Below are 18,332 nucleotides of genomic sequence, written 5' to 3' on the forward strand. Positions count from 1 at the left end.
ATTTTTCTCTACTTACTAATGTTCAAAATAAGGACAGTCTCTAGATCCATCCAGGTCTCTACAAATAATCCATCCAGGTCTCTACAAATGACTTTTTCTGGCTGAGTAATATTCCATTGTATATATGCACCACATCTTCTTTATCCATTCATTTGTCGACGGGCATTTAGGTTGCTTCCATGTCCTGGCTATTGTAAATAGTGCTGCAATGAACATTGGGGTGCGTGTGTCATTTTGAATCACGGTTTTCTCTGGTTATCTGCCCAGGAGTGGGATTGCTGGGTCATATGGTAATTCTAGTTTTAGTTTTCTAAGGACCCTCCATACTGTTCTCCATAGTGGCTGTATCAATTTGCATCCCCACCAACAGTGCAAGAGGGTTCCCTTTTGTCCACACCCTGTCCAGCATTTGTTGTTTGCAGATTGTCTGATGATGCCCATTCTAACTGGTGTGAGGTGATAACCTCATTGTAGTTTTGATTTGCATTTCTCTAACAATTAGTGATGTTGAGCACCTTTTCACGTGCTTCTTGGCCATCTATATGTCTTCTATGGAGAAATGTCTATTTAGGTCTGCTCATTTTTTGATTGGGTTTTGATTGCGGAGCACAGGCTCTGGACGCGTAGGCTCAGCGGCCATGGGTCATGGGCCCAGCCGCTCCGTGGCATGTGGGATCTTCCCGGACTGGGGCACGGACCCGTGTCCCCTGCATCGGTAGGCGGACTCTCAACCACTGCGCCACCAGGGAAGCCCTGTTTATTTTTTTAATATTGAGCTGCACGAGCTGTTTATATATTTTGGAGATTAATCCTTTGTCTGTTGGTTCGTTTGCAAATATTTTCTCCCATTCTGAGGGTTGTCTTTTGGTCCTGTTTGTAGTTTTGTTTGCTTTGCAAAAGCTTTGAAGTTTCATTAGGTCCCATTTGTTCATTTTTGTTTTAATTTCCATTACTTTAGGAGGTGGATCAAAAAAGATCTTGCTGTGATTTATGTCGAAGAGTGTTCTTCCTATGTTTTCCTCTAAGAGTGTTATGGTGTCCGGTCTTACAGTTAGGTCTGTAAATCATTTTGAGTTTATTTTTGTGTATGGTGTTAGGGAGTGTTCTGATTTCATTCTTTTTTTTTTTTTTTTGTGGTACACGACCTGTCACTGCTGTGGCCTCTCCCGTTGCGGAGCACAGGCTCCGGACGCGCAGGCTCAGTGGCCATGGCTCACAGGCCCAGCCGCTCCGCGGCATGTGGGATCCTCCCAGACCAGGGCATGAACCTGTGTCCCCTGCATCGGCAGGCGGACTCCCAACCACTGCGCCACCAAGGAGGCCCTGATTTCATTCTTTTACATGTAGCAGTTTTCCCAAACCAGTTATTGAAGAGACTGTCTTTTCTCCATTGTATATCTTTGCCTCGTTTATCATAGATTAGTTGACCATAGCTGCGTGGGTTTATCTCTGGGTTTTCTATGATTTCCATTGATCTATATTTTTGTCTTTGTGCCAGTACCATATTTTCTTGATTACTGTAGCTTTGTAGTGTAGTCTGAGATCAGGGAGTCTGATGCCTCCAGCTCCATTTTCTTCCCTTAAGATTGCTTTGGCTATTCAGGGTCTTTTGTGTCTCCATTCACATTTTAAGAGTTTTTGTTCTAGTTCTGTACAAAAATGCCACTGGTAATTTGAAAAGGATTGCATTGAATCTGTAGATTGCTTTGGGTAGTATAGTAATTTTCACAGTATTGATTCTTCCAATCCAAGAACATGGTGTATCTGTCCATCTGTTTGTGTCATCTTTGATTTCTTTCATCAGTGTCTTACAGTTTTCTGAGTACAGGTCTTTTACCTCCTTAGGTAGGTTTATTCCTAGGTATTTTATTCTTTTTGTTGCAGTGGTGAATGGGCTTGTTTCCTTAATTTCTCTTTCTGGTCTTGCATTGCTAGTGTCTAGGAATGAGAGAGATTTCTGTGCATTACTTTTGTATCCTGCAACTTTACCAAATTCATTGATTAGCTCTAGTAGTTTTCTGGTGGCATCTTTAAGATTATGTATAGTATCACGTCATCTGCAGACAGTCACAGTTTTACCTCTTTTCCAATATGTATTCTTTTTATTTCTTTTTCTTCCCTGATTGCCGTGGCTAGGGCTTCCAAAATTATGCTAATAGTGGTGAGAGTGGACATCCTTGTCTTGTTCCTGATCTTAGAGGAAATGCTTTCTGTTTTTCACCATTGAGAATGATGTTTGCTGTGGTTTTGTCGTAGATGGGCTTGATTATGTTGAGGTCGGTTTCCTCTTTGCCCACTTTCTGGAGAGTTTTTATCATAAATGGGTGTTGAGTTTTTCAAAAGCTTTTTCTGCATCTATTGAGATGATCATATGTTTTTCTTCTTCAATTTGTTAATATGGTGTATCACGTTGATTGATTTGCATATATTGAAGAATCCTTACATCCCTGGCATAAACCCCACTTGATCATGGCGTATGATCCTTTTAATGTGTTGTTGGATTATGTTTGCTAGTATTTTGTTGAGGATTTTTGCATCTATGTTCATCAGTGATATTGGTCTGTAATTTTCTTTTTTTGTAGTATGTTTGTCTGGTTTTGGTTATCAGGCTGATGGTGGCCTCATAGAATGAGTTTGGGAGGGTTCCTTCCTCTGCAATTTTTTGGAAGAGTTTGAGAAGGATGGGTGTTAGCTCTTCTCTAAATGTTTGACAGAATTCACCTGTGAAGCCATCTGGTCGTGGACGTTTTTTGTTGGAACATTTTTAATCACACTTTCAGTTTCCTTACTTGTGACTGGTCTGTTCATCTTTTCTGTATCTTCCTGGTTCAGTCTTGGAAGGTTATACCTTCCTTAGAATTTGTCCACTTCTTCCACGTTGTCCATTTTATTCACTTAGAGTTGCTTATAGCAGTCTCTTATGATGCTTTGTATTTCTGTGGTGTCTGTTGTAACTTCTCCTTTTTCATTTCTAATTTTATTGATTTGAGTCCTCTCCCTCTTTCCCCTGAGGAGTCTGGCTAAAGGTGTATCAATTTTGTTTATCTTCTCAAAGAACCAGCTTTCAGTTTTATTGATCTTTGCTAATGTTTTCTTTGTTTCTATGTCATTTATTTCTGCTCTGGTCTTTATGATTTCTTTCCTTCTACTGACTTTGGATTTTGTTTGTTCTTCTTTCTCTGGTTCCTTTAGTTGTAGGGTTAGATTGTTTGTTTGAGATTTTTCTTGTTTCTTGAGGTCGGCTTGTATTGCTATAAACTTCCCTCTGCGAATTGCTTTTGCTGCATCTCATAGGTTTTGGATCGTTGTGTTTTCATTGTCATTTGTCTGTAGGTATATTTTGATTTCCTCTTTGATTTCTTCAGTGATCTCTTGGTTATTTAGTAACGTATTGTTTAGCCTCCATGTATTTGTGTTTTTTATCGTTTTTTTCCCCCTGTAATTGAGTTCTAATCTCATAGTGTTGAGGTCGGAAAAGATGCTTGATATGATTTCAGTTTTCTTAAATTTACCAAGGCTTGATGTGTGACCCAAGATGTGATGTATCCTGGAGAACGTTCCATGTGCACTTGAGAAGAAATGTAATCTGCTGTTTTTGGATGGAATGTCCTATAAATATGAATGAAATGTGTCTGGTCTTTTGTGTCATTTAAAGCTTGTGTTTCCTTATTAATTTTCTGTCTGGATCATCTGTCCATTGGTGTAAGTGAGGTGTTAAAGTCCCCCACTATTATTGTGTTAGTGTCAATCTCCTCTTTTATAGCTGTTAGCAGTTGCCTCATGTATTGAAGTGTTCCTATGTTGGGTGCGTATATATTTATAGTTATTATATCTACTTCTTGGATTGATCCCTTGATCATGATGTACTGTCCTTCCTTGTCTCTAGTAAGATTCTTTAGTTTGAAGTCTGTTTTATTTGATATGAGTATTACGACTCCAGCTTTCTTTTGATTTCCATTTGCATGGAATATCTTTTTCCATCCCCTCACTGTCAGTCTGTACGTGTCCCTAGGTGTGAAGTGGGTCTCTTGTAGGCAGCATATATGGGTATTATTTTTGTAACCATTCAGTGAGCCTGTGTCTTTTGGTTGGAGCATTTAATCCATTCACGTTTAAGGTAATTATCGATATGTATGTTCCCATGACCAATTTCTTAATTGTTGTTGGTTTGTTTTTGTAGGTCCTTTTCTTCTGTTGTGTTTCCCACTTAGAGAAATTCCTTTAGCATTTGCTGTTGAGCTGGTTCGGTGGTGCTGAATTCTCTTAGCTTTTGCTGGTCTGTAAAGCTTTTGATTTCTCTGTCGAATCTGAATGAGATACTTGCTGGGTAGAGTAATGTTGGTTGTAGGTTGTTCCCTTTCATCACTTTAATTATATGGTGCCACTCCCTTCTGGCTTGTAGAGTTTCTGCTGAGAAATCAGCCGTTAACCTTATGGGAGTTCCCTTGTATGTTATTTGTTGTTTTTCCCTTGCTGCTTTGAATAATTTTTCTTTGTCTTTAAATTTTGTCAGTTTGATTACTCTGTGTCTCGGCATGTTTCTCCTTGGGTTTGTCCTGCCTGGGACTCTCTGTGCTTCCTGGACTTGGATGGCTATTTCCTTTCCCGTGTTAGGGAAGTTTTTGACTATAATCTCTTCAAGTATTTTCTCGGGTCCTTTCTCTCTTCTCCTTCTGGAAGCCCTACAATGCGAATGTTGTTGTGTTTAATGTTTTCCCAGATGTCTCTTAGGCTGTCTTCATTTGTTTTCATTCTTTTTTCTTTCTTCTGTTCCACAGCAGTGAATTCCACCATTCCTTCCTCCAGGTCACTTATCCGTTCTTCTGCCTCAGTTATTCTGCTATTGAGTCCTTCTAGTGTATTTTTCATTTCAGTTATTATATTGTTCATCTCTGTTTGTTCCTTAATTCTTCTAGGTCTTTGCTAAACAATTCGTGCATCTTTTCGATCTTTGCCTCCATTCTTTTTTCGAGGTCCTTGATAATCTTCACTATCGTTCTGCAGTCTTTTTCTGGAAGGTTGGCTGTCTCCACTTCATTTAGTTGTCTTTCTGGGGTTTTATCTTGTTCTTTCATCTGGTACAAAGTCCTTTGCCTTTTCATGTTGTCTATCTTTCTGTGAATGTGGTTTTCCTTCCACAGGCTACAGAACTGTAGTTCTTCTTGTTTCTGCCGTCTGCCCTCTGGTGGATGAGTCTATGTAAGAGGCTTGTGTAAGCTTCCTGATGGGAGGGAATGATGGTGGGTAGAGCTGGGTGTTGGTCTGGTGGGCAGAGCTCAGTAAAAGTTTAATCCGTTTGTCTGCTGATGGGTGGGGCTGGGTTCCCTCCCTGTTGGTTGTTTGGCCTGAGGCAACCCAGCACTGGAGCCTATCCAGCTCTTTGGTGGGGCTAATGGCAGACTCTGGGAGGGCTCAGGCAAAGGAGCACTTCCCAGAACTTTTGCTGCTAGTGTCCTTGTCCCCATGGTGAGCCACAGCCACCCCCCACCTCTGCAGGAGACCCTTCAACACTAGCAGGTTGTCTGGTTCAGTCTCCTATGGGGTCACTGCTCCTTCCCCTGCTTACTGATGCACACACTACTTTGTGTGTGCCCTCCAAGAGGGGAGTCTCTGTTTCCCCCAGTCCTGGCAAAGTCCTGCAATCAAATCCCGCTAGCCTTCAGCATCTGGTTCTCTAGGAATTCCTCCTCCCATTGCCGGACCCCCAGGTCGGGAAACCTGACGTGGGGCTCAGAACCTTCACTCCAGTGGGTGGACTTCTGTGGTGTAAGTGTTCTCCAGTTTGTGAGTCACCCACCCAGCAGTTACGGGATTTGATTGTAGTGTGATTGTGCCCCTCCTCCTGTCCCATTGCGGCTCCTCCTTTGTCTTTGGATGTGGGGTATCTTTTTTGGTGAGTTTCAGTGTCTACCTGAACATGATTGTTCAGTAGTTAGTTGTGATTCCGGTGCTCTCGCGACAGGGAGTGAGCTCACGTCCTTCTACTCCACCATCTTGAACCAATCTCATGGATTTTTTTCTTAAAATATAAGTGTTTCAATCCATTACAGTTATTTTCTTTTTGATGTTTCCAGAGTTTATTCCTGTGTGCTTTTGATACAACCCTATCGTTTTTAATAGTTTGTTTTCTTTCTGTCTCATTAAGAAATCCTGGCCTCATCTTTTGTGTGTCCTTCCTGCTTCTGACCTTAATTTGCCATTTCTTTAAGAAGTTTTGGTTTCTTTTAGTGGGAAATAGTTTTTTGTTTTTTTTTTTTACATCTTTATTGGAGTATAATTGCTTTACAATGGTGTGTTAGTTTCTGCTATATAACATAGTGAATCAGTTATACATATACATATGTTCCCATATCTCTTCCCTCTTGCGATTCCCTCCCACCCTCCCTATCCCACCCCTCCAGGTGGTCACAAAGCACCAAGCTGATCTCCCTGTGCTATGCGGCTGCTTCCCACTAGCTATCGATTTTACATTTGGTATTGTATAAATGTCCATGTCACTCTTCCACTTTGTCCCAGTTTACCCTTCCCCCTCCCCGGGAAATAGTTTTTAAAGACCACAGTCTGGATGGTAACTACTAGTATTGCTTCTAGGCCTTTTCAGCGCATAGATGATAAAAACATAGTTTTTAGAAGGAGAAAAATAGGACATGAGTTAATACTGTTATTTCCAAGTAAAACTTAAGGTCACTGTGCTTTTTCACTTCTTGGGTTTTATATTTAAATTCCTTTATCTTAAAAACCTTGATTTCTAATTACATTAACAAAATTATCTCTGTCTTGCTGTATCTTACCGTATCAACATAATACTTTCAAAATAAGACTACGACAATTACTACAAACCATAAAACTACTAAACGCAGTCTTAGGAATATACGGTCAAATGAGTTAACTATTTTCTCTGTGTGGTTATGCCAAGGGCTTGATATATACCTAACATTCCATCCAGTTGTTTTTTCAGTTTTTAGGGATTTTTTCCCCTTTACTTGTTAATTATTAAACATTACGTGGTTCCCAAGTCAATGCTATAAGACAAGGTACCTGCAGAGACTATTATCTTCCATTCCTGTCCCCTTCATTCTGTTCCTCCTTTCCTCTATAGGTAAGTATTGCGATTTTTTTCTTTCACCCATGAGTGATTTAGATGTATTGCTTAAATTTCCAAATATTTGAGGATTTTCCAAGTATTCTATTATTGGTTTCTAGGTTACTTCCATTATAGTGTGAGAATATGTTGTAGATAATTTTAATTCTGTTAGATTTGTTAAAGTTTGTTGTAGGGTCCAGAAATTAGTGTGTCTCGATGAGTGTTCCAGATGTGCTTGAATGCGTTTAAGTGCTGCTGGGTGGAATGTTCTGTGAGTGCCTGATAGGTCAAATTGATTGCCAGGTTTGTTTATGTATTCTGTAACTTCACTGTTTTCTAGTTCTGTGAGTTTTTGTTTCACATATTTTGAAGCTCTATTTTAAGTGTATACATCTTTAGGATTGTTGCCTTCTTGATGAATTGACCCTTTTATTATTATGCCCCTTTTTATCCCTTATAAGTATTTCTCGTTCTAAAGTCTATTTTATCTGAAATTTTTTGTTCTAGAACCAGTTTTTTTTTTAAATAAATTTATTTATTTTATTTATTATTTTTGGCGGCGTTGGGTCTTCATTGCTCCGAGCGGGCTTTGTCTAGTTGTGGCGAGCGGAGGCTACTCTTTGTTGCGGTGCACGGGCTTCTCATTGCAGTGGTTTCTCTCGTTGCGGAGCACGGGCTCTGGGCATGCGGGCTTCAGTAGTTGTGGCTTATGGGCTCTAGAGCTCAGGATAAGTTGTGGCGCACAGGCTCTGCTGTTCCACGGCCTGTGGGATCTCCGCGGACCAGGTCTTGAATGTGTGTCCCCTGCACTGGCAGGCAGATTGTTAAGCACTGCTTCACCAGGGAAGTCTGATTTGTATAGTTTCTAATGAGAAGTTGGCTGTCATTCTTATATTTGTTCCTGTGTATGTAATATGTCTTTTTTTTTTCTGGCTGCTTATATAATTTTTAAGAAAGTTCAGTAGTATTATTGTATGTGTATTTTCTTCTGCTTGGGGTTCTTTAATTTCCTAGAATCTGTAGGGTTATAGTTCAAATCCAGCTGAGAAATTTTGGCTGTTTCTCTAAACATTGTTCTCTGTCTCCTTTGGAATCCAACTGACACGTATTTTAGACTACTTAATACTGGAGTCTCTGTGTTTGTTTTGTTTTGTCTGCTTTTCTCCCTGTGCTTCAGTTTGCATAGTTTCTATTGCTGTCTTCACATGTACTGATGTTTCCTGTCAGTGTCTAATGTGCTTTTACTCCCATCCAGGGTATTTTTCACTCCAGATATTGAATTGTTCATTTCTAGAGACTCCATTTGCAACTTTCTTCTATCTCCCATTTTTCTTATGTTCATTATCCTTTACATTCGTTTTTTTTTTCTTCTTTTTTTTTCTTGTGGTACTCGGGCCTCTCCCTGCTGTGGCCTCTCCCGTTGCGGAGCACAGGCTCCGGACGCGCAGGCTCAGCGGCCATGGCTCACGGGCCCAGCTGTTCCGCGGCATGTGGGATCTTCCCGGACCGGGGCACGAACCCGTGTCCCCTGCATCGGCAGGCAGACTCCCAACCACTGCGCCACCGGTGAAGCCCTCCGTTACATTCTTGAGCATATTTATAATAGCTGTCTTTCAGGTAGTCATCTGCTAATTCCGTGGTCTCTCTCCTGAGTCTGTGGCTATTCACTGTTTTCCTCTCCTGGTTATGGGTCATTTGCTTGCTTCTTTGACTGCCCAGTAATTTTGGATTAGGTGGTGGATGTTGTAAATTTTATGCTGTCACATGTTGAATTTTCTTGTTGTTCCTTTAAAGAGCGTGGGGCTTTGATCTGGCAGAAAGTGAAATTATTGGTGGATCAGTTTGATGCTTTCAAGGCTTGCTTTTAAGGTCCAGAGCAGCCTTTACTCTAGACCTGATTGAAGATACACCATTGACGCGTGATCTTTCTTAGGACTCGACCCAGTGCCCTTTGTATCGTGAGGCTGTTGCACTCTGGTTCTTGGGAACGTGAACTACTCGCCCTCTGTTGAGTTCCAGGAATGCTTGGCCCACTGCTCTTTGGTCACGAGAGTTTGACCCTTCCCGTAAGCAGGTTAGTACTTGGTCAGAAGTCTAGGAGACCCTCCTGCAGGTCCGAGGAGCTGGCTGTCTCTGAGCAGCTCGCTCTTCTCTAGTACTCTGTAAATGCTACCTTTGCCTTTCTGAACTCTCATCTGTCTTTTTAACTCAGTGAGGCCGCTCTGGATTCGATTTCCCTGCCCTTTCCTGGGAACTGCCTCCAGGAAGAAAGCTGCGGCCATTGTGGTGCTCCCTTCCCACACCCACTTTTTCCTCTTCTTCCAAACACTGCCTGTTGTCCTACATCGGAAAGCAGTTGTTTCATGGATTTTGTGTTTTTCTAGTTGTTAATGGCTTGAGGGAAACTCTTGGAGCTGTGAATCCTTCCTGTGTGGAAGTGGAAATCTCCCCCTTATGAATGGTTGGCCCTGCTCCTTGATGATTCGGAGTTTGAGGGGCTACCTTAATGTCATCCAGGGGTTTCTTTTGCTATCCTAGTTGCTTTGCTTTTGTGAGAGGATTGAAAATCAGTGTGGCTGCTACTGCCATCTTGCCCTAACTAGAATTCTCTGTGTATCTTTTAAATTACCCTTACATTCCTCTCATTTGGGCTTGGCAACTGCCCTGAAGATGGACACAACATGGCACTGCACTTGGTTGGCCTGTTTTGTTGTAACAAATTGGAGGTATCTCCCTTACCCCAGGAATGGCTAACGTGTTACCACCCTAAGCATAAACTGTTGACAGTGGTAATTTCATTTACTTCCAGATTATTCGATGGGATGGTGTAAGCTATAAACACAGCCTATGGCCAGGAGCCCAAGAAGCTATCACTAACCCACTGTGAGACATGGGACCAGTCCCTTCTCATTAATCATCTGTATATGGCACTGTAAGGGGGACCAGGCCTGCCCTTGGGAGCACGGAGCTTGTTAAGGAAGGCAGATACGTAGAGCTAACTAGAATTCAGTGTAATTTGTGTCCATTGAGAAGCCCGAGCAAAGGTGCTTCCTTGGCCTTTCTTTTCGCATCTGAATAATGGGAGGGAGGGAGCAGCAATTTTCCTATTGTTCTGTGCAGGCTAGGATTTTGCGGAATGCCTTGGGAGGTCTTGTGGGCCAGGCCCTCTGTCCTCACTTGAACCAATGTAGTTGCACTTTTTCCAATTTTATATGTTATGATGTAAGATTTCTTTCACAACAGGGATTCTGCTGCTGAAAAATGGACAAAGAACAGGCAGAAGAGGGGTCCACACTTAGCTGTGCACAGAACCTCCTGCAGTGAGCGGCCTGCCCTTTCCTTGGTGTGTGCGCACGTAAAGGCCCGGCGTGAGCTCCACTCCCCGATTACGGCTGAGGAGCCCCAGCAGCAGGTCGCGGATTCCAGCCTTGAGAGTTCTGAGCTGAGACAGATCAGGATGCCAACGGTGGCTTTAGCACCTGGTGGTGGACGGCCCAGGGCAGCTCTTGACCTTCTTGCCAGTTTCCTCATCAGTAAGTCAGGGGTGTGCGCCTACACAGGCTTTCTGTGCTGCTTCACTCAGGCCTCAGTAAATCCCAGCTACTGCTGCGACTGCTGCTTCAGGTCAGTGTCCCAGGGCCTCTGGTGAAAGGTGATCCTTGGTTCAGGGTCGCTTAGGACCAGAACCATGCTCTGCATACTCCGTGCTCTAAACTGTCAGCCCCACGACAGGCCAGCCTTGGGACCCAGACTTCTTAGGCTCCAGGGATGTGATAATAGCCTAGATTTCTGTGGCCTGAGGGGAATTTATTAGGCATTTTTTCTTTTTTTTAATTTACTTTTTATTTCATTTTAAAGTATAGTTGATTTTCAGTGTTGCGTTTATTTGAGGTGTAGAGCAATGTGATTCAGTATACACACATAACTGTACTCACTCGGATTCTTTTCCCATATAGGTTATGACGGAGTGTTGAGTAGAATTCCCTGTGCTCTACAATATTTCCTTCTTAATTATCGGTTTTATGAATATTAGTGATTATACGTTAATCCCAACCTCCTCATTTGTCTCCCCCACCTTTCCAACTTAGTAACCCTAAGCTTGTTTTCTAGGTCTGTGAGTCTCTCTCTGTTTTGTAAATTAGTTCAATTGTATCAAGTTTTGGATTCTACCTATAAGTGATATCGTATGATATTTGTCCTTCTCCGTCTAAGGTCTCTTAATATGATCACCTCTAGGTCCATCCACATTACTGCAAATGGAATTATTTCATTCTTTTCGAAGGCTGAGTAGTATTCTCGTGTATATACTTAACCACGTCTTCTTCATCCATTCATCGGTCGATGGACATTTTGGTTGCTTGTGAGTCTTGGGTGTTGTAAACAGTGACACAGTGAACGTTGGGGTGAAGCGTCTTTTCCAGTTATGATTTCCTTTGCATGTAAGCCCAGTAGTGCGATTTATGGATTGTATAGTAGCTGTATTTGTAGTTAAGGAACCTCTATACTGTTCTCCACGGTGGCTGTTACCAGTGTACTTTCCCATCAGTGGCGCTGGACGGTTCCCTTTTCTGCACACCCTCTCCATTATTTATTGTTTGTAGAGTTTTTGATGACGGTCATTCTGACTCCTGCGAGGTCGTACCTGGTTGTAGTTTTGATTTGCTTTTCTCTAAGTAGTAGTAATTTGGAGCATCTTTTCATAGGCTTTTTTTCTTTTCTTTCTTTCTTTTTTGTAAACGTGATTAAAACTTAACTCTTAAAATCGGTTTGTTGTTAAGTTTGCCAGTTTTTGAATTCTCATTCCATGACCTACCCCGGGACATTTATTAGAGTAGGTGTTATTTTAATACAGCACCGCAGCCCTTGTGAACGTTAAGTGCTCTTAAGCAGTGGTTTGAAAGTTGTAGTTACAGGTAATGGCCACAAGGCGGCAGGATTTCTTCATGTCGCACTCTGGTTACTGGGGTGACCAGAGCCTTAGGGCAAGTTGTATTCCTGGGTTGTCAATTAGAGTGGAATGTGCCAGCACAAACACCCGAGGGCGTGTGTCTCATTACTCCTTCCTCCTTATCCTGTGACCCCCAGATATATCCCAGCCTCCCGCCAGACTGCTATGCCGAGGGGTTGTCCTTTTCACGTGGGGTGACTCTAAGGAAGGAGGCTGGAGGTGGGATCCCCACCATCCGAGGCCATGGAAACCTGGTGACTTTTCAAATGTCTTTCAGCCCGAGGTTCAACCGGGCTGTTGGGTCCTGTAGCCTTGGTTCAGCTTCAAGAGGGGCCACCTGGATCCAAAGATTGTGGTCCCATCTGGGGGTTACCAGGCACTCGAGACCAAGGGGGCTTATAGCTGCCACATCCTCCCCAGCTCCCTCGGCCCCATGACAGTTCAGCCTTGGGACCCAAGTCTGCTTAGGGATGGGACAGCGGTCACGGGGGCCTGGGGGGAATAGCGGACTCATTTTTTAAAATTAAACTTTTATTTTATATTGGAGTATAGTTGATGTTTAACATTGTGTTTGTGTTAGGGGTACAGCAACATTATTCATTTATACACATACATATAATCTATTGTTTTTTGGATTCTTTTCTCATATAGGTTATTACGGTGGGCTGTGCTATAGAGTATTTCCTTGTTGATTATTTATTTTATGTATATTAGTGTGTAGATGTTCATCCCAACGTCCTAATTGATCTCTTCTTCTCCCCAGCTTTTTTATTTGGTAATCATAATTTTTTTCCCTAAATCTTTGAGTCAGTTTCTTTATTTCCTGTATTACTAAGGAAAATTAAAAAACAGAAACAAAAGTAATCCCTATACCCCAGGAAGCAGTGCAAGGGGGTGACATTGGTTGGGAAGGTGTAGAACATGGGGGAGTGGGGGCCTGTACCCACAGCTCTGGGTGAGTCGGAAACGTGTTTGCTATGTGACCTTGGGAAGTCACTTAATTCATGTGAACATCAGTTTTGTCCTGCTTAAGGGTTTTTTGGTGTGAAAATGAACTGAAGTTATATCAAATTCATGTAAGAAGTATTTAGAACAGTGCCTGGTGCACAGCAAGAATGCTGTAAATGGTGGCTATCAGGATAATTGAATGTCTCCTATGTGCAGCTGTCCTCATGGGACATACCGTGTTCAATCTTGACAGTGACCTGGGGAGGTGGGTGTTTTACATGGGAGGAGCCTGAGAAGTTCAGTGTTGTGGGCTGGACCAGAAAGCAGGTGTTCAGATTCAGGTGTGAGCGTTAAGGCCTCAGCTTTCCACCCCACCATGCTGCCTGGGGCAGGTGAGAGAGCCCGACCAGAGTGGGCGCTTAACCTCTGTTTCTGGAGTGAATGACCTAGGCAAGTGGGAGAGAAGGCTTGTGTGTCCCTTGAGAAAGGAGTAAGGCCTTGTCTTTGTGGGCGAGCATCAGGTGACCAGCATTCCCCCCAGAGCCTGGCCCCCATCCTCCCCGGAGCCCCGTCTGGCTGCTTCTCCAGCAGGTCGGGAGCTGGTTTCTTGGGCCCTTTGACCATGTTTGAGTCTTGGTGCCTCCGCTGGGTGTTGAGAAGAGGGCGGTGGGCCTGGCTAGTGATGATCAGGCTTGCACCCCTACTAAGCTTTTAGAGCTGGGACGTGCCTCAGCTCCAGGTGCGCGTGTGGGTCTCTGCATCAGAGCGAGTGGCTGGCTCATGGAGGCGGACTTCTGCTTCCTCTCTCCCTCCACCCAAGTAGTTCACCTGCTCTCCAATACCTTAGATTCCTCTAGTGGGGATAATGCCTTTCAAAGTGTGATTACCACTTAGAGGCAGATGCTTGCAAAAGAACGGGCTCGGTGAGCTATGCCACTGCATGGTCAGGTAGTCAGGTGTGTGGTCATGCATTTCTTTTTTTTGGCTTGTGGGATCCTCGAGCTCATGGCAGCCGAGCTCTTGGAACTCTCACACCTCCCTGAGAGAAGCCCCATTATTCAGATGAGGAAACTGCGGGGGAGCAGGGCAGGGACCATCTCCAACAGGGCTGGACTCCAGTCCTCTCTTCTGGGTGGTGGTGATGGCTCTGCTCAGCTTGGTCTTTCTTAATGTGCGGGCCTTTCTCCCCTCCCCCAGCCAGGTTCTGAGAGGGAGCAGAGTGCCCTGGGGGCAGGAGAGCCGGGACCTGGTGCTGCCACAGGTGAGCACACACAGATTGGCCTTACGCAGATCACTGAGCGTCCCCCTGCTCACGGCTGCCTCTCACAGGGGCTTGAGGGTTAACTGAGGTGATGGGTGTGCAATCCTTTGTAACCTGTCAAGTACCATGCAGGTGACAACAGTTTTTTGTACCCTGGCCAGCCTTTGCCACGTCAGATGTTCGCGGACGAAGAGCGCATCAACCACGTGGGGGATTCCTTACGTGCCCGCAGCGGCTCATCCCACAGGATGCCCAGGTGGTGACTCCTAAGGGCTTGGTGAGTTGTCTGTGTAGACGTTCTAGCGTTTCAGAGGAGGAGCTCACTTCTGGCTGGGCTCGGGCTGGGAGGGTAGGAAGGGCTCCGTGATCCAGGCGGCGGAAGTGGAGCAGGGCTTTGAAGGGAGGGCACCGCTGCAGGCAGAGGGGCAGGAGCGGGGGGGAACAGCAGGCGTGGGTGCAGACTGTCTGTGGCCCCAGTGAGAAGGCTGGGTGCTCGGAGGAGGGTGGCAATGGGGCGGGTTGTAAGAAAAGGCCTAGAAGGAGGTACGGGGTTGGGATAAGCACAGTTTGGAAGCTGGGGGCCCAAGGAGTTTGGGCCTGATCTGGAAGAGGGAGGCCACTGAAGGCTTTTGAGCAGAGGAGTGACAGGACACGACCTTAAAGACCTGGGAGGCTGCACCGTTATTTCACGGGGAGAAAACCTGAATGCCACAGGGACCACACTTTCCCCAAAGCCACGCAGCCCTCAGTGGCAGTGCCCGGACGCCTAGCCAGGCTCCTGAGCACGACGGGATGGGGCAGGGGAGCCAGCAGAACGCTGGTCATCCGATGACCGCCTGAATGAGATGGTCGTCAGGGGGCACTGGACCCTTGTGGAGACTCTAGGGACAGTGGGTGCCCGGGAGGGGCTGGACTGAGCCCCTCAGTAGAATGTGGGGACTGAGTACCTCCAGCTGGAAAACTTCTCACCACCAGTGCACTGGGGCGGGGGCCGGAATCCTCCCGCAGTCCCAGCAGAGTGTAAGTGTGTCACCTGGAGGCCTTCGCCCTTGCGGGCCACCTTGAGCTGATGCCTCTTGGCCTTGGGGCTCAGAAGGGCTGAAGGTGGAGCAGGTGGGGAGATGCTAGAGAAGGCCTGCAGCTTTTTCAGAGCGTGGCCCGCCCTGCCCCCCCCGGCCCCCAAAACCCCAAACGGACTATGGTGACCAGGCCCCACTGAGATGTGAGGCCTCCTTCAGTCCCGGCCCTGGAGACAGGAACTGCCAGTGTTGATCTTAGATAACACCCCGCAGGCAAACACCCACGCGGGCTGCTGCGTTCCCTTCCGGAGCAGAAAGGTGGCCTGCGGGCTGGAAAGCATCCGAAGCACATCCCGCAGAGCGGAGGCTGGTTGGGGGAGGAAGGAAGGATGCCGGAGCCACTGAGGGAGGGGGAGGCGGCACCCAGAAAGTACCTCGCTGCCCACCCCTGGCTGTGGACGGGGTGCAGGCTGGGGTGGGGACGCACGCAGACCTGAGCCCAGAGGCCTTTGAGGAGGACTGTGTGGCTCGGGGTGGGGAGGACTGTCCTGCCTCAGCACGTGTTTCCCCTCCTTTGAGTGTGGATAATGCCAAGGCCAGTCTGTCCGTCTGTCTTCTCTGAACCTTCCTCTGGATTGCTTGCTGGTTGGTGGTTTCCTTCCCACAGCAGGGCCTTGAGGGCCCGGCCTCATCCACAGATAAGGGCGCATCGTCACCGAATTAACTGCTGTATGTCAGTGGTGTCTGAGAACAAATTGTGTACACAGTCCACTGTCATTCTGTTTGTGCTGTTAAGTAGCTGGCTGAGCAGGGAGTTTTCTCATGAATTTGGCCAAACCTTGGTCTGAATGAGGCAGATTCTGGGGTAATAGAAACGGGTTTCATTTTCTGAGATAGATAGGGCTCTTTGGCGGGGCTTATTTTCTTCTCCTCGTTCTGGCGTCCATAACTTGTAGAACAGCATCGATCACTAGGAGTATCATGCCAGTCATGCCATTAACAATTCCTTAGGAGTCCCATTAAAAAACGAAAAAGAAACAGATAAAATCCATTTTAATAATATACTGTAATATATTCAGAATACTACCAATTTGACATGTAATCAGTGTTATAAATGATTTAGATATTTGGCACTGGTTTTCTTTTTACTAAATTTTCAAAGTCCATTGTGTATTATATTTTCACAGCACGTTTCAGTTCAGACCAGCCACATTTCCAGTGCTCAGCAGCTCTTGTGGCTCACGGCTATTGCACTGGACAAGCTCTAGATCATCATGGGTGTCCCTCTTACAACCTCCACATCCTTAGCCCAGTGCTATCTCATCCCTCCTGCTCCAAACACAACCTCTCCCACTGGGGTTTCCCTGTTCTCCTGCCATCGTGGGGCTGGAGCCCCCAGTATTGGTCTCCTATCTTCAGTCTTTCTCTCCACCAGCTTTTGCCCTCAGCGTTAAAATATGCCCAGGTCTCTCTCATCCTGGAAAGGTCTATTGATGCCTTCTTGCCCTCATGCTACCGTGTCCAGGCAGAAGTTCCTGTCCCTGTATCCTGTCCCTTATGGGTACTGGCCCCTCCACACTCTGTAGCTTGACTCCCTGCACCGCCCGCCAACCACTGTGCTGAAACTGTTCTCAGAACTACAGGTAGCGCAGTCTAGGGATGGCTAAGAGCCCTAGGCTCTCAGGATGAGGCCTGTAGGGTGATCTAATCTCACCGCTGGGTGCAGGTTTGTGCTGGGCTGCAGTGGATGCATAGGGGAAGTGGTAAGAAAGCAGTCTTTTTTATGTCTCATCTTCGGATTCTGATCCAGTAAGTCTGCAGTGGGGCGTGAGAATCTGTATGTCTCAGATACTGAACAAGTATCTCAGGCACTTCCTTTCTGATTATAAAATAATGTTTCCAGTAGAAAATTTGGCCATATGTAAGATAAACTCTCTCTCCATGTATATTTGAACTTCTTATTCTGGAAAATTTCAACCTTAAAATGAAAGCAGAGAGAGTAATACAATGAGTCTCCACAAGCATTCATCATCACTTTCAACATGTATTAGCATCTTGCTTCGTGTATTTATCCCACATACTATTTTTCCTCTGGGGGGAATATTCTAAAAGCAAATCTCAGCAATCATGTAATTTCAGCCTTAAAATCTTCAGTGTGTAACTCTAACTGATAAAACACACTGTCTTACCCTACAACAACCCCCTTACCTCAACCTGATTCTTTCTCTATTGTTCCTTTCTACATTTATTACCATTTTTTTTTTCAATTATTTTATCACCTTGATATCCAGTTTGTACAGGAAAGGCAAGAAAAATACATCATTTTTCTCTACTTACTAATGTTCAAAATAAGGACAGTCTCTAGATCCATCCAGGTCTCTACAAATAATCCATCCAGGTCTCTACAAATGACTTTTTCTGGCTGAGTAATATTCCATTGTATATATGCACCACATCTTCTTTATCCATTCATTTGTCGACGGGCATTTAGGTTGCTTCCATGTCCTGGCTATTGTAAATAGTGCTGCAATGAACATTGGGGTGCGTGTGTCATTTTGAATCACGGTTTTCTCTGGTTATCTGCCCAGGAGTGGGATTGCTGGGTCATATGGTAATTCTAGTTTTAGTTTTCTAAGGACCCTCCATACTGTTCTCCATAGTGGCTGTATCAATTTGCATCCCCACCAACAGTGCAAGAGGGTTCCCTTTTGTCCACACCCTGTCCAGCATTTGTTGTTTGCAGATTGTCTGATGATGCCCATTCTAACTGGTGTGAGGTGATAACCTCATTGTAGTTTTGATTTGCATTTCTCTAACAATTAGTGATGTTGAGCACCTTTTCACGTGCTTCTTGGCCATCTATATGTCTTCTATGGAGAAATGTCTATTTAGGTCTGCTCATTTTTTGATTGGGTTTTGATTGCGGAGCACAGGCTCTGGACGCGTAGGCTCAGCGGCCATGGGTCATGGGCCCAGCCGCTCCGTGGCATGTGGGATCTTCCCGGACTGGGGCACGGACCCGTGTCCCCTGCATCGGTAGGCGGACTCTCAACCACTGCGCCACCAGGGAAG

At 45.1% G+C, this 18,332-nt stretch overlaps 2 protein-coding genes across 11 annotated transcripts in view; one reads left to right on the plus strand and one right to left on the minus strand.

The window, feature by feature from the left end:
• The window catches only part of GHRL (ghrelin and obestatin prepropeptide), a 100,111-nt gene that overhangs the window by 62,005 nt on the left and 19,774 nt on the right, over positions 1-18,332 (minus strand).
• The window catches only part of LOC132432510 (collagen alpha-1(I) chain), an 86,212-nt gene that overhangs the window by 57,624 nt on the left and 10,256 nt on the right, over positions 1-18,332 (plus strand). For 6 of the 10 annotated variants that reach the window (XR_009520922.2, XR_009520923.2, XR_009520924.2 and 3 more), the window contains exons 10-11: positions 14,178-14,241; positions 14,403-14,518. Coding sequence is in view for 3 of the 10 variants with exons in the window: in XM_060023050.2 (XP_059879033.1) it covers positions 14,178-14,241; positions 14,403-14,518 (180 nt within the window). In the remaining 7 variants the exon portion in view is untranslated. Of the gene's footprint in view, positions 1-9,017; positions 9,177-10,327; positions 10,618-14,177; positions 14,242-14,402; positions 14,519-18,332 lie in introns of those variants that run through there. The other 4 variants (XR_009520926.2, XR_009520928.2, XR_009520927.2 and 1 more) reach the window with 4 other exon arrangements.

Source organism: Delphinus delphis, chromosome 10 (genome assembly GCF_949987515.2).
Source record: "Delphinus delphis chromosome 10, mDelDel1.2, whole genome shotgun sequence".
NCBI classification, from domain to species: Eukaryota; Metazoa; Chordata; class Mammalia; order Artiodactyla; family Delphinidae; genus Delphinus; species Delphinus delphis.